The 15,175-nt window shown below is 39.8% G+C and overlaps 2 protein-coding genes and 1 non-coding gene across 3 annotated transcripts in view; all 3 read right to left on the bottom strand.

Moving 5' to 3' along the window:
• Positions 1-4,010: 4,010 nt before the first annotated feature.
• On the bottom strand, positions 4,011-4,129 carry Trnal-caa (transfer RNA leucine (anticodon CAA)). The gene is made up of 2 exons: positions 4,092-4,129; positions 4,011-4,055 (listed from the first exon to the last, which is right to left on the bottom strand). It is a non-coding gene; the product is annotated as a tRNA-Leu (tRNA).
• A 1,041-nt stretch (positions 4,130-5,170) lies between these two features.
• On the bottom strand, positions 5,171-8,148 carry LOC133837409 (uncharacterized). The gene is given in 7 exon segments (XM_062268157.1): positions 5,171-5,826; positions 5,885-6,021; positions 6,101-6,330; positions 6,332-6,507; positions 6,576-6,650; positions 7,164-7,381; positions 7,979-8,148. Coding segments are annotated over 6 exon segments (1,140 nt in total). The 5' UTR covers positions 7,372-7,381; positions 7,979-8,148; the 3' UTR covers positions 5,171-5,512.
• A 2,494-nt stretch (positions 8,149-10,642) lies between these two features.
• The window catches only part of LOC133835900 (uncharacterized), a 73,359-nt gene continuing 68,826 nt past the window's right edge, over positions 10,643-15,175 (bottom strand). Inside the window, 4 exon segments of the mRNA XM_062266061.1 lie at positions 10,643-11,907; positions 11,995-12,135; positions 12,740-12,852; positions 13,283-13,363. Of these exon segments, the coding sequence (XP_062122045.1) occupies positions 11,709-11,907; positions 11,995-12,135; positions 12,740-12,852; positions 13,283-13,363 (534 nt within the window). The 3' untranslated portion in view covers positions 10,643-11,708.

Raw genomic sequence — 15,175 nt, 5'->3', positions numbered from 1 at the left:
TTGTTGCTCTTGTTGCTGTTGCTGTTGCTGTTATTGTTGTTGTTGGTCAGATATATTTTATAGTGCCAGGAGCATGCATCACAACAATTTCGCATATGAATTTATGTAGCTGTAGTTCACTTTAGCCAGTGCTTGGCCTCGCATTGCATGCTAAGGTCTAGCTGGATAGACCAACGACAACAAGCCCAACTACAAATAATTCCTAGTAGGGAGCCCAGCCACAACTTTATATATATTGTATGTGTTGTATTTGTAGTGTGTGTGTGTGTGTGTGCAGGTTTATCCCTTGATTTATACAATAATAAACATAAATGTGCATGAAACTTCTTTTCAAGCTATCGTTGGCTTTTTCGAGGAATACGACTCTGCGATATCGTGCCTATAACAAGAGTGAGAAGAGGGGGAGAAGGGAAGCTAGTTAGAGGGTATCTGTTAGTCAAACACGAATAGCTGCAGTGCTTGTGCATGTTTGTTATTTACTCTCCTTCTTTTTATACCCGCTACCCAGAGGGTAGAAGGGTATTATAGTTTTGTGACTGTAGGAAATGGTATATCAATATACTATTACATTACATATATATATTCTAGATCAGCATCCACAGTCAGGTTTGTTAGTACTTGGTATATTTTAAATGCAGTAGTATATTAATATACCATTTGGTATTTATTTATATTTTAAATGTAATAGTATATTGATATACCACAGTCAGTACTGTAAATATTTGGTATATTTTGAATAGTATATTAATATTCCAATTTAGTATATTTTCAATGTAATAGTATATTGATATACTACAGTCAGGACTGTCAATATTTGGTATATTTTGAATAGTATATTAATATACCAACTTGGTACGTTTGTAATGTAATAGTATATTGATATAATGCAGTTAGTTTTGTAAATATTTGGTATATTTTAAATGTAATAGTACATTAATATAATGCAGTTAGTTTTGTAAATATTTGGTATATCTTGAATAGTATATTAATTGGTATATTTTTAATGTCATACTATATTGTTATACTACAGTCAGGTTTGTCAATATTTGGTATACTTTGAATGTTGTAGTATATTAATAGTATATATTTTGAATGTAATAGTATATTAATATACCAAATATATGGTATATTTTAATTACTACAATATTTTGATATGCTGAATAGTTGGTATATTTTAAAGCTGGCAGTTCATTAATATACCAAATGTAGCCTTTAGCACATTTCAGTATTCTTAGTATGTTAATTAGGTATATTAGGTAGAATAATACCGCACCTTTGCTACAAAATTCGAGCATTTCGAGTATCTCACAGTCAAGCACACTCGACAGTAGCTTTGTTACTTATTATTAATATCATTTTGTTGAAGTTAAGTAAATATTTTGATGCGCGGCAATTGCAATTTGCTCTAGAAGTAGAAGTAGGACAACAGCTTAAAGTCGCTCAGTTCACTCGCTGCTCGAAACTTGTTTGCATCGTAAGTCAGCAGCTGCACCCATAGAATGTTCAACTTTAGTCCGATTACAAACCCTTTGATGGCACTCCTCCCCCTCCCCCCCTAAGAGCATAGAAGTGCAATGAAACACGCCAACTTTTTTGAACGCCAAACACCGAGCAAAGACACAAATGTTGCCGGCATTTATTTTTATTGAGGCCCAATGGCTGACTATTTGGCTGGCTGACTGAGTTGGTGGCGTGGCTTATGGGCAGCCATTTTTGGGTGCAGCTCGTAACGTGGCGTCGAATGTTGTGCACATTACGGTTAACACCGCTTAAATGCCGCGACTTTAAGGAGCGAGTTTATCGCGTCATGCAACTGACTGTGGCAGCTCAACTCTCATTCGCATTCGTATTCGCATTCGCATTGGGGAAGCGAGAATTGTAATATATTCGACTGGTCGCAGTTGCAGGCGTCGTGTAATAATGTTAAATGTCAGGTGCAATGCAGTTGCAGTTGCAATCGAAGTCGCTGCCGTAGCCAACAGCAGCTAATTAAGTTGCCCCCTCCTCGTCTGTTGCAAGTTGCCATAAAATATGCCCAGAGTCAGCCGCATTCCCCAAGTGCAGAGCGGAGGCAAGGCACTTGCCACTTGGCTTTAGAACCAACAGCAGACGTTTATTGCGAGCAGTTGCAATGTGGCACGTGTATTTAATGGCACTGTGTGTGGCAAGTACAAAGTCGATGCGAGTCATGAAGTTTTCATTTGTTTTGCGCTTCAAATTTACACTCAGCACGCAAACGCAGTTGCTCGCCTCCACTTGACTTGACTGTGATGAACAGAGGGAGGCGGGGGCGTGGGTCAGATGGACAGACGGAAACTCAGCCTAGTATATTAATGTCTTACTTACGTTGCAAGTGGCAGCTTTAAGCACAGCTCACAGTGAGTGCATCGAAGCTTGAGATACATTCAAGTACATTAGCCAAAATGTGTTTGCATTTCCGGACAACCCAACCAACAGTGCCTGCTAACAACTTGTCTACACTGATACTTCTAAGCAGCTTTAAGGTTCTTCAGTGTGATTTTGTTAGCCTTGAAGCACAACTTTTGCCGAATAATTAAGTATATATTATATGTGCCCTGTTATTTCTTTAATTAAACATCGCCCACTCTTCTCTTCTATGTTTTTGGGCCTCTCTGAATTATTGCCCAATAACTTTGTAGGCATTAGCTCATCATCAATTTGTTGCTTTCTGAAATTGGCAGCAATCACGTTATGTTCATTCAGACACACCCACCACACACACACCACATCAGAGAGAAACACATACTTACATACCATATATGTTACATTTAATGTAGATTTGTGTAATTTTCAAAGTGAGTTTCGTTCGCATGACTTATTGGAGTACCCTCTTCGCCCCCTCTTTCTCCTTCCTTCCTTCTCCCATCAGGTCGCACTCCTTTGCTTTTTTTGCTTGCTTTTGCCTTTGCTCTCTAACTCTCTGACTCATTTATATCCTTTCTCGTTGATTAAATACAAAAATTGTTTGACTTTATTTACGCGCATGCAATTAATTAAATTACAGCAGACAATACTATATATATCAGACAAGACTCGAGCCAAATCAAATTCGTACATAAAAAGCGCTGAAAGCACATAACAAACAAGGAGAAGAAAGAAAGGGAAAAATAGAAGAAGGAACACGGTTTTTTCTTTATAGCCGGATATTGAATTATCATTTGACGCGCCACTTAATGCAAATTTCAATTTATGCAGCGCCAAAAAAAAAAAAAGCAGAAATAGGAGTAGTTCGAGTCCTTGGCAGATATCCTCGCGTTTAGTTCAAAGTTTACGACTTTATTTCATGACTTCTTGTCATTTAAGTGTAACACGCCAGTTTTACCATAATGACGGAATTGCGTTTTAGTTTCGACCCGACCCGACCCATACATCATGTATTTTCTATAATATGAAACACATTAAGTCTGTCAGGTCGTGGCACGTGCCGCCAAATGGCGTTGCCAATAAAGTTAAAGCCCTCCTCATATAACATAAAAATAGCACAATGCTAAAACACTAAATATATGCAAGCGAAAGCCCATTAAACAGAGTAAATTTGCATTCAAACAAGAAAGTCGCAACTATCTAGCGAAAGTGACGAAAGCCAAATACTCTAAAACAAATGTCAGACTAAGTGAATGATCTACGCATGCGACCCTCTCTAAGGGAAGGGTATCACGTTTATCCAGGTAGACTTTTTGCACACGTAATTTTGTTTAATTGGATGTGTCAGGCGTGTAAATTTATAATTAAATTACTTGAACTTTAACTACATCGAATGCAATCGCACTTACATAATTGATTACAACAAATTAATTTAGTTAAAAAGTCAGCCTAAGTGCGTGTGGCATAAATAAATACCACCCCGGGCTATTTATATAATTATGTTAATTAGCTAGAATTGCTATTAACTGTTTATAACACGCAATTACAGCGTCGCTCGTGCTAAATAATGCATTCATTATAAAAAACAAGACATCGAGTATTTTAAAAAAGTGCAAAAAACAATTTGTCAGAAGTGGGATTCGAACCCACGCCCTCAGAGAGGACCAGAACGCTCATCGACCCTTCTATGAAAGGCAAGAATGTATCTTGAGTCTGGCGCCTTAGACCGCTCGGCCATCCTGACATGTTGAATCGAGGCTGCCAAAGGGCTGACATTAAGTGCGAACGTAAAATGAATTATACTTTAAATTATTTTTAGAACGATAAGCGCAACGTGCAGAGCAACGAAAATAAGAATAACAACAAAAACACGAGTTTTCGCGCCTCAGCGTCGACGACAGCGTCAGCGTCGCATGTCTGCGGGCTATTTTTAGACACACGCTCTTCTCGTTCTCGCTCTTGTTCTCTCCAACGAGTTGTGGAAGCTTGCGTGTGTGCTTTCGGCTTTCGGCGGAGAGATGTGAACTTTAATTGTTGCATTGTTAAGCAGCAAGTGCTGCATACTTTTAGGTGCATTCGTTTTTCGAACTTCGCATGAGCGAGGAAATTTAAAGCATACTTTTGGGCTGTTCTCATTATGTATTCAGAGCAATTGCCCCAAATGGAACGATGCCATTTAATTTTGTAAAGAATTTAAAGTTTTAATCAAACCGAAAAGCCTCCGAAAGTTTTGGCAAATGATGCTCATTCTCCGATTTTACAATTCGCATTATTGCCTTCCTACTCCACCCACATCCAAACGGGATGATGGCACATTAATCGCCCGCAGAGACACGGACATCTACATTTACAGCTTGGACTGTCGACTGGCGATGCGACCTTCACACAGGCAATTCAATTTCAATTTATCAAATGCTTCAGCAACTTCTCTAATTGAATTCCATCTCGGCATAATTCACAAAATATAACATTTCAATGCAAAGAGAGCAGCACAAAAGGCATTTTGCTGCCCCTCTTTGATACAGTTCAGTCAGCCAAAATGCGAGTACTCAAATCTATTATATGTTGCTCGATTTGCTCCACTGTTGTCATTCCCCCCTCTCTACTCCTCTCTCTGTCGCAATCACGTTGAGCAGATTCCTTGCCACATCAACGCGATAAGTTTGCTTATAAATCACAATCGGCCATCGGCAAAAAGGAGATGGAGCTTTACGAAGGATGCTCGGCTTCGCTCTGCTTTGCTCTGCTCTTGCTTTTAAATCGATGAGCATCGCAAAATTGACAATGATTTTTTAAAAATAATTTTATTACTTCATTCAGTGGGGCATTCATGCAGACAGAGACTGACGCATACACAACGCCGACAACATCAGTCCATCAGCAGGCTTCTGTGAGGCTCGCTTGTCCTGTGATTGGATGCAGTCATGCGCGAATGTAAACGCTGTGCTTCGATCCACTCGAGAAGCACTAATATAAATTATGCCAGTTTTCGCTTTCGCTTGGCTCTTTAATTAAATGCTCGACAACAGAAAAAAACATAATCTAATAATTATACATAAAATTATGTTTGTTCTTGGCAGTACTTTTTCGTACCTCACTTATTATCTACTCTCCTTTTTGGCAGTGTTTAAGGCCAGCGTGCATCGTACTGTTTGATGACATAAGTCAGCTTCTTAATGGCCAATTCCACCTGCTCGTCATCCACCTGGTGATAGAGCACCAGACGCATAAATTCCCAATCTCTAGCGCTGGCTTTGAGGACAATTCCTGCTCCCTGCTTGTCGGTCACTCCGGCTGCGATCTCCTCGGGCTCGATGACGGCCAGATGCTTGGCAAACTCATCGGCAGCGAGCTTGGGCTGTTTGATCTGCAGCAGCAGAATATTGGTCTGCACAGTGGCCATGTCAACAACGATATTCGGACTACGCAGCTTATCCACGCCTGTCGGAAATTAGCCAGATGAATTGATAAAACACTGAAGCACAGTCGAGCGAATTACCTTCTGCGATGAGCTTAGTGTGCTCATGGTCCTTCCCCAGCAGCGGAACCACCTGCTCCAATGCCACGAGGCCAGCGGCAGCCAATATGCCCGCTTGCCGCATGCCACCTCCCAAAGCTTTGCGCAGACGATGAGCTCTTCAGACAGAGATGAAATAGATGAGACCAGGGAACGATAGCAACGACGAACGATGAACAGCGAACAACGATTACTCACTCTGCAATGAAATCCTTAGAGCCCACCAAAACAGATCCCACGGGCGCTGACAAGCCCTTGCTGAGGCAGACGGACACCGAGTCAAAATCACGAGTGATGCGCTCCACGCTGACGCCCAAAGCTGCGGCCGCGTTGAAAACTCTCGCCCCATCCATGTGGAGGGCAATTCGAGTGGTGCCCACACCAGGTTCACGGACCAAAGCCGCCAGCTCATCGAGATAGGCGAGGGGGAATCACCTTGCCACCGCAGATGTTGTGGGTGTTCTCCACGACAACGAGCGAGGTGATTGGCTCGTGGCAGTCCTTGTAGTTGCGTATCTTGTGGCGCAGCTCCTGCAGACTAAAAGTGCCGTCCGGCTGATTTCTAATCGTGGCTAATTGGACGCCAGCCAAGTGTGAGGCGCCACCTAAAGACAGAGAAAGAGGAGGAAGTGTTGCAGTTAAAAAGTACTCGGAATTATTGGTGAGTGTTTACCTTGTTCATACAGAAAGATGTGCGATAAATCCCCAACAATAGCTTCTGCGCCACGTCGATGGCAATGAACCATAACTGTAAAGAGAATCGAGGGGGGGGAAAACCAGTTGCAAGTGAAGTTATGAGGCAAGAAAGTACTATAGTACTTAGTGCATTTTCACTTTTCATAAAATGAAAATTCCATTAGAAATATTAATTCACGAAGCTGACTTCACAATGGACTCGACATCGCATCGCATCGCTCTGCATCGCTGGCAGGGCAGCACGTCCAATATTTAAGTACATAAAAATAAAAATTAATGTTATGTATATGGTCGCCCTTAACCTTTACGATTATGAGCCTGATGCATGATACGAGTCGAGTTCTTTTCTTCATTTTCGTTCGCTCGCTCGTTTTTGTTTTTGTTTTCCCATCACAAGGCGCGCTCGAAGCCAATAAACATTAGCGAGATAGGAGCCCACACCCACACCCACACAGCTAGAGTTTAAACTCGAGAGTCCGAGCAGAGTCCTTATTAAAGATTCAGAGCTCACATCGAGCCTCTTCTGTGCTCGATGTTATTTATGTGCACGTCGTGCCTTACTTACCCGCCAGTAGATTTCCCATGGTGCCGCTGGGCACAAAGAGGCCCGCCTCCTTGCCGAAAATGGCCGCCGTTCTCGTCTCCAGTTCGGTGACAGTCGGATCCTCGCCATAGACATCGTCACCCACTACAGCCTCAGCCATGCGTGCCCGCATCTCAGCCGTCGGCTGGCTGACAGTGTCCGAGCGTAGGTCAACAACGGTCGTAGACATTATGCACTGACTGTGTTAGGGATTTTGTGGGTAGAGAGCAATGCGGAAGTTAGCTATACGTTTACACAGAGAGAAACCAGAACCTAGATTACAAAATTCTTGATTTACAATCTTAAGTAAAGATATTTTGAAAAAATCTTGATTTCAAATCTTGGTTTAAGATGTTTTCGATCTTAAAAAGAACCATCACGAAATAAGATTTTTGAGTTGAAACAATCTTAAATCATGACTTTTACATTTTAAGATTAAAAAAACATCTTATTGTGAGATTAAAAACTTGATTGGAAGAAGTTTTTCTTCTAGATTACAAAGGAGATTGCAAATCTTGATTCAAGAATTTCTTGATTTTGAAGGAAAAAAATTTGGTTTCCTGAGAGGTCAGAATTCCTTTTCCTTAAAATTAGAACTTTATTTTGATCTTTTTTGCCGTTAGCTCAGTAAGTAGAGTTGCCGCAAATCTTTGTTCTTGTGATCGTTAGTCTTGGGTTCAAGCTCTAGTCGTGTTAATTATTTGTAGATTTTAGAATAAGCCTTCCTAGTTCAATTTTGACATGGAAACAATCTTGATTTAAGATTTTATTATTGATTTTAGCACCTTTTTTCTTACTGTGTATGTATGTTATGTACTCTGGGTATTGAATGAGCTGGGCAGCAAATCGAGTTGATTTCGAATTTGCATAAATGATAGATGCCAACTTGACTTGACTTGCACTCTATTCCTGTTTTGGGCGGTGTCTAGCCTTCTTGCTCCTTATATAGCAAACGACAAACGACTGACAACTGATGAGTGACGACAAGTGGCTAAAGGCAAACGGCAAATGGCAATTAAAGTACATTCATTTGCATTATCATTCATGAAATTGATAAGCTTGGCCTGACGTGGTTGTCGGTTTGCCTTAACCACGTCCTAAGAACACGTAAACATTTACAGATAAATCCGAATCGAGTGCAATTCACTTTATTTATTGATAGCAAATTACAAAATCAAACAAACATCAATCGAACGACAACCTTCTAGACGCCAAAGCGAATCACACGTGTTTTTGTTTTTGTTAACTATTAACTTTCGATTATCAGTTCGACGACCGAATTTTCCACTACTTTTCACTTGCAATCACATAATCAGCGACAAGAGCAACACGTGCTTTGATTTTGAGAGAGGAATATAAATAAACCTTTGCCACATTCCGCTGACAATAACAACGCAACCACAATTTGCACTTCACTTCAAACCAAACTGATTTATTTAATAATATCAAATTCGTTTCAGTAAAAAAAGAACAACACAAACAAAAACAACTCACAGATTTGGATACTAATTGACGAAGAGAGCGCAAAGCGACACAACTTGCTGGGAGCGGCGACAAAAAAACACTAAACAGCTGGCAACAACTGGGAGAAGTTCCCTGTCGAGTCTCCAGCAGAGCACAAGAGAAACGGTTGTTCTATCAGCTGAGCGAGAGCGGCGATCTGATGACCGCGTACAGTGGGACAATGCTGTCAATTACTGAGCAAATTCCAATTGCATGAAATTTTTGTTTGTAATATATAATCTAACTTAGGAAGTAAGTTAAAACTGAGAAATTGGGAAACTTTCGCCAGTTCAAGGATTATGAAGATGATTTCTGCTTGAAGGAATACTCTCTATGTAAGGATCAAAAATCGCAAATCCTTGCACTAGTTAATTTGATAAGATCTCCTAATATGTTAATAATATGTAATATGTAATAGATAGCTCAGATAAACATCCTCGCATTCACACCTATCCTTTGGAAGACTATGATGTGTCCAAAGGACAATTAAATAATCCTGTCAATAGCCAAGATTTCGTAAACTTTATGTAATTGTTTAATATGTGGATGATGTTTATAAAATGTATTAAAAAATATTATCTGTAATAGATGTAAATAACAAAATATAATCGAACAAAACTTACCCCGATGTCCTGCGGCAGGATATGCCCAAGAGATAAGCTAAATACGTAAAATGACCTTTTCACATTAGTCCTAACGCTTTTGTATCCTTACAAATTCAAAAAGGACCTACATTTTTGTACTCACAGCATCCAAGGCTATCGATCTGCATTCAACGATAATTCAAATTTTATAAAAAATCTGACTAAAAATTTTTTAAAGGGGGGAGCATAGAAAATTTGTAAAAAAATCTGAAAATACGCCGTAACTCCGCCATTTCAAGGACGATTGCGATGTCCTTTGGTCATCAAATAGATTTTCATAAACGAAATCGATTGACGCTGGAAAAAGGACGAAAATCCTTACAGGAGTTGAGATAAAAGGACATTTTAAAAATTAAAAAAATAGCTATATCTCGGGAATGTCCTTGCGTATAATGTCGAGTGATATGTCAAACTAAACCTATCATCAAGGACTATCATCCTGCCAAAAGACATCAAAATCGTCCTTTCGGTTCTCGAGATATTCAGGATTTTGTAAATTTTACCAGTTTCTTAGCGACCCGGAACTCAAATTTCACAAGTGTTGGATTCTTAGATGACCCCATAATGTTTTGATGCAAATCGATAGAGTTCGTTGTCCTGATTCCAGCAAAATTTATCCCAATGTCCTGCGGCAGGATATGCCGAATTTATGAGCAAAATTCGTTAAAGGACATTCTTATTTTAGCTCTACCGCCTTTGTATCCTTACAAATTCAAAAAGGACCTTCGTTTTTGTTCACAAGAGACAGGACTATCGATCTGCATTCAAGGATAATTTAAATTTTGTCAAAAATTCAACCCAAAATTTTTTACAGGGGGGAGCACAGAAAATTTGTCAAAAAATCAAAAAATACACCGTAACTCCTCCATTTCAAAGACGATTGCGATGTCCTTTGGCCACCCAATATCTTTTGGCAAGCGAAATGGAATGACGTTGGAAAAAGGACGAAAATCCTTACAGGAGCTGAGATAAAAGGACATTTTTGAAATAAAAAAAATTAGCCATATCTCGGCAATGTCCTTGCGTATCCTGTCGACTGATATGTCAAACTAAACCTATCATCAAGGACTATCATCCTGCCAAAGAACATTCAAATCGTCCTGCGGGTTCTCGAGATATTCAGGAATTTGTAATTTTAACCCGTTTCTTAGCGAAATTTTTTAAGTTTTGGATCCTTAGATAACCTTAAATTGTTTTGATGCAGATCGATAGAGTTCGACGTCCTGAGTGCAGCAAACTCAGTCCCGAAGTCCTGCGGCATGATATGCTGAAGTTATAAGCTAAATTAAATTGGGTAGTAAATAAAAGATCTCGTTGCATTTCTTTGGTATTTTTTATTCAATGTTTCTGAAATTTTCACTAAAATTGTTGCTACTTCTAACATTTTTGCATTTTGTTTTTGTTTTTGTGTATGTTATTGTTTTTGTTTTTGCTTTGTTACATTGTTTTATGTTTTTTTTATGCTCTCTCTCTGTGATTGGCCAACAAACAAAGTGCAATGCGTGGCATTGCGTCAGATTCAACTACATTAGGTACGATTCAAAAATGTACATTACTTTTGTAAAAACGAAACGAAATTAACTATAGTTATGGTCGATACAAGTAATTAATGGTAATTGTTAACAGTAGTTTGATAACTCTTGAAGTACATCTTTTTCACGCTGGAACTAATTCGACTAACTAATAAGACAAATAATAAACACAACATGACTCTCAACTCTCAGGAAGAGTGCCGTGGTACGCATTCTGATAAAGCTACACGTCTGATATCGATCGATATAGTTTAGTATCTCTTATCAACTAAATTTGCAACTTGAGGGTTGTGGGGAAGGGTTAAGGGAAGGGAAGTATTATGCATTAAATTTACATATTATAAATATACATGTTTGTTGTTGTTTGTTGTAAAATGTATGAAACAATTATAAATAAATATTTAGCAAATAGTTGTTTTTTTGTTATATAGTCTTTTGAAGAAGTTTAACTCGAGTGCAATGCATGATTTAGTTTTTTAGTTTACACTTTTTTTTGTATCAATTCAAGTTCTGCTTTTGGCACCCACTGTCGTGTGTGTGTGTGTGTGTGTAGGTGAGTAGATTATTGTTCTAACTACACGATTTTTAGCTGCTCAGGAAGATGAACCAAGAAAATGCACACAAGATATAGTACAACAATGATTTGTTTGCTTGTTTCCCTTATTGTTTTCCATGCTTCGCTTTCTTTTCTGTTTTTTCTCTGTTCTGTTTTTGGTTTTTGGTATGTGCAAGGATATCGCTGGGCAGCGCGACCTTTTACAAAGGTCTTCGTCAACGCTTACTTCTAGACAGTACACAAGACACACTCAACTAATAGCTAACTTTAGACTCTAACTCTGTGCTTAGCGCTATGACGACAAATCCGTCTCGGATGCATCGAGTTCGCCGGGCGGATTCCGCTTGATGCAATCCCGTATGCTTTGCAGTATGATGCCAACTCGTCGATCGAGCGCCTCGAGATGCGGTTGCCACAGCACCGGGCTGACTGGATCATTGCTCAGCGATTCGCCCATCACCTGTGAGAGCGGCTTGGGTCCATTGTGGAATCTGAATAAGAATAAGAAACAACAAGAACAACAAGTAGTTGGTTTATCAGTTATGGTAAGCAAACATCTTTGCTTTATGGTTACTCACTCCAGCAGCTTGGTGAGCGTCGTCTTGCGTATCAGGCAGCATTGCAGAACAGGCGCCAGAATGGAGAGCTCATCGTGGAAGGGACGGCCAAAGCCACGGCCGTGGTCCAAGTGGAGGGGGAAAGTTTCGTTGCCATAGATTCTGCAAATGGTAGAATAATGGAGGCAAGTGTGGTTGTCAAATTGCGCATACGACCCATGATCAAGGCAGTGTGGCATAATTGCCAGCAAATGTGATTAGAGAAGGAAGGGAGGGAAGGGAGGGGAATTGGCTTAGCTTTAGGGCGTGCAGCCAACCAGGTGTAAGCGGACTCCAAACGATGTCATCGTTATGTGTGTGGCAGACGCTTTTGCATAGCAAACAATGTGGCAACTGGCAACGGGCAACCAGCAACGGGCAACGTCTGCTGTCTTCGACTCGCAGACAGATTCTGGTTTACCTTATGCATCAGCTGCATGAGAATATCTTTCCGAAGCATTGCTCCCAAACGCTTAACGTAGTCCTTGCCAAATGCATGCGCTTACTCACAGCAACAGACGGCAGACTGCAAGCATACGGAGCGTATACGTAACGTGCATAGTAGGCATGAAGCCAACAACGCCATTTATGCGGAAATAAGCCAATCGCATTATGTGTCTCATGCCAAGAGAGACTCAACCATTTATGCACACGCCTCAGCATTACCCATTATCCATTACCATTCCCATTCCCATCTCCATTCCCCCCAAACTGGGTCAATACTCACTTGAATGTCTCGTAATGATGGCGATCCATGTTGCCGGTGAGAAAATCAAACACAGCCATATCCATAAGGTCCAGCAGACGTCGACCTTCATCGTAGGGCGGAATATCGCGTACCTAAAGAGAGAGAGAGGAGACAAAATCAAAATGTGAAATTAAATTGCAGCTCCAAGGAAATGAGTATAAGGAAGCAAAAGGAAAGGCAAAGAAGGATGCTGGTTGAAAGAAGAAAATAAGGACTTAATTAAGTCAAAGGCGATTGCCAAGCCTGCACAATACAATCTGAAGTAGCAGATTCCAGTGGCAGAGGAGAAGGCAACTCGAGCAGAAGTAACAAATAAAAACATTTGCATTCCATTCGAGCTGAAATGCAAATTACAAGTAAGTAAAAGTAACCGCAGGAAGCGCTGCAGACGACAAAGCATGGCGAGGACAACCGGAAGTGGAAATGAAAATGGCACACAAAATTGGGGTAAACTCCAACTCCCCACTCCCCACTGAAGTGAAGTAGAAGTTGAAGCTGAAGCTGAGCCACTCGTTTACTTACCAGAGCACAATAATTGGCATCTGTCTCCCATTGAGCCTTCTTGCGTTTGTGATAGGAGCGTCGCCAAGGATGCCGCCAGAGCTGCACGAGAAGATGAAGATAGAGATGAAGAAGACGAGAAACCAAAATCAATATCAATTTGAGCTGTTTGAAGAATATAAAAATCCAAAGATGCTTCTACTGCTGCTTCTACTGCTGCTGCTTCTGTTGAGTGGCATTAATATGCCACACGAGTGTGGCAGAGGCGGGCAGAGGGAAGCAGCTAAAACATTTATTTCTCATCTCGCAATACGACAATATTATTTTTTATTCAGTTTTTCACTCGTTTTCCTCTGCAGCAGCACTACAAGCGAAATTAATTTTGCTTAAATGAAATTATTTGCGGGGCTGCTGCCAAGAGAAGCAATAAAACTTTCTCTCTGACTCTCTCTCTCTTGACTCCCCTCTCTTTGGTCTCCCCCAAAATGGGATAGCAAAACTTACCTTTCGTCCCTATGCATTTGGCAATGGGGCAAAGAGCGCGGCGCGTTCAGGGAAGCATTTTTGTGGGGGGGAATCGCAAGGACAACAACAACAACACAGTTACCAAAAATATGTAGAAAAATTAAACAGAAAAAAAAAACGTTGAGAGTGGAAAGAAAAAATCATAATAAAAGCGCTGGGCAAGTCTGTGTAATGACCAGAATCCCGCACTTGCCACAAAATGCAGCAAGGAGGCAAAGCAAATAGAAAGCGGCGCACAAAAAAAACATAATGCAAGCTGCCACAACGGCAAAAGCAGAGGCAAAAGCCGAGGCAGTTTCAGTGGCAAGCATGAACGGCAGCAAAAAGCAAACACACACACACACACACACAAAGCGAGCATATAAAAAATAAAGCACGAAATGTAAGGTAAGTTAACGGTTACACGGTGACTATGGAATATAATGGAAAGAGATTGTTTGCATATAAAGCAGCAGCAACCACGCCCCATAAACTGCATAAATCAAGCAAAATTAAATTCACGCTGAAAGACAAGCAAACGCCGGAATGTGGCATACAACTACTGCGATGGGGCAAGCACTTTGTGGCACGTTAAATGCTCACAAAAAAAATCGCATTAAAGATTATCAAATGCATTTAAATGATGGAAATTGCGGGGTGCTTTTCGGATGTGGGATGTGGAATGTGTTTTAGGTGGATGGGAGATGAGATTAAGCCAAAAAAAATATGATAAAGATTTCATTGTTAAGATGAAATTAAAAAGCATAAAAGCTAAGCCAAAGATTAAACATCCTAAACGACAAAACTCACTCGTAATATGGGTAAAAAACATATACCAATACAATTTTTTAATTGTACTTTAAGTAAGGATGACTTTTATAGCTCTCGATTAACATAAAGAAGAGCTAAGAATAATTTTGGAAGAATTTTTCTTGTTTTAAGATAATTGTAAAAAAGTATGAATTCATACTCAAACCAAAATATTAAAGAAAAATAGTTCTAAACTTCTATTTTAAGAACACAATTTTTAAGATGAATGTTGTAGTTTGTTCAGTGTATTTTCTAACAAATGCCTCACCTATTAAAGGCTGAGCAATCTATTCTCTAATTAGCAAACTAATGACACAAACACACCTTAAGCATTGAATGCATAACATTCACTATAAAAGTCAAGTAATGAATCTCTTAAATACAAATTTGTATAATAGTTGTGTCTTCCATATATTCCTCTGTTGTATTCTAATTCCCCTATAGAAATTAACAAGCGTGCAAATCAAATTTGCAACTTAATTAAAATTCCGCACAGTTACAACATTGTTTGGCGTTTTCTTAACTCAGTTTTCTGTGGGGGCAAGCAAAAGCAACTCTTAAAAGGATAATAGTAAAAGTGAATAAAAACCGAAACAACAA

The sequence above is a fragment of the Drosophila sulfurigaster genome, chromosome 2R (assembly GCF_023558435.1).
Source record: "Drosophila sulfurigaster albostrigata strain 15112-1811.04 chromosome 2R, ASM2355843v2, whole genome shotgun sequence".
Lineage (NCBI taxonomy): Eukaryota > Metazoa > Arthropoda > Insecta > Diptera > Drosophilidae > Drosophila > Drosophila sulfurigaster.
Note: the sequence above shows the minus strand (reverse complement) of the source record. Positions and strands in the feature narration are given on the sequence as shown.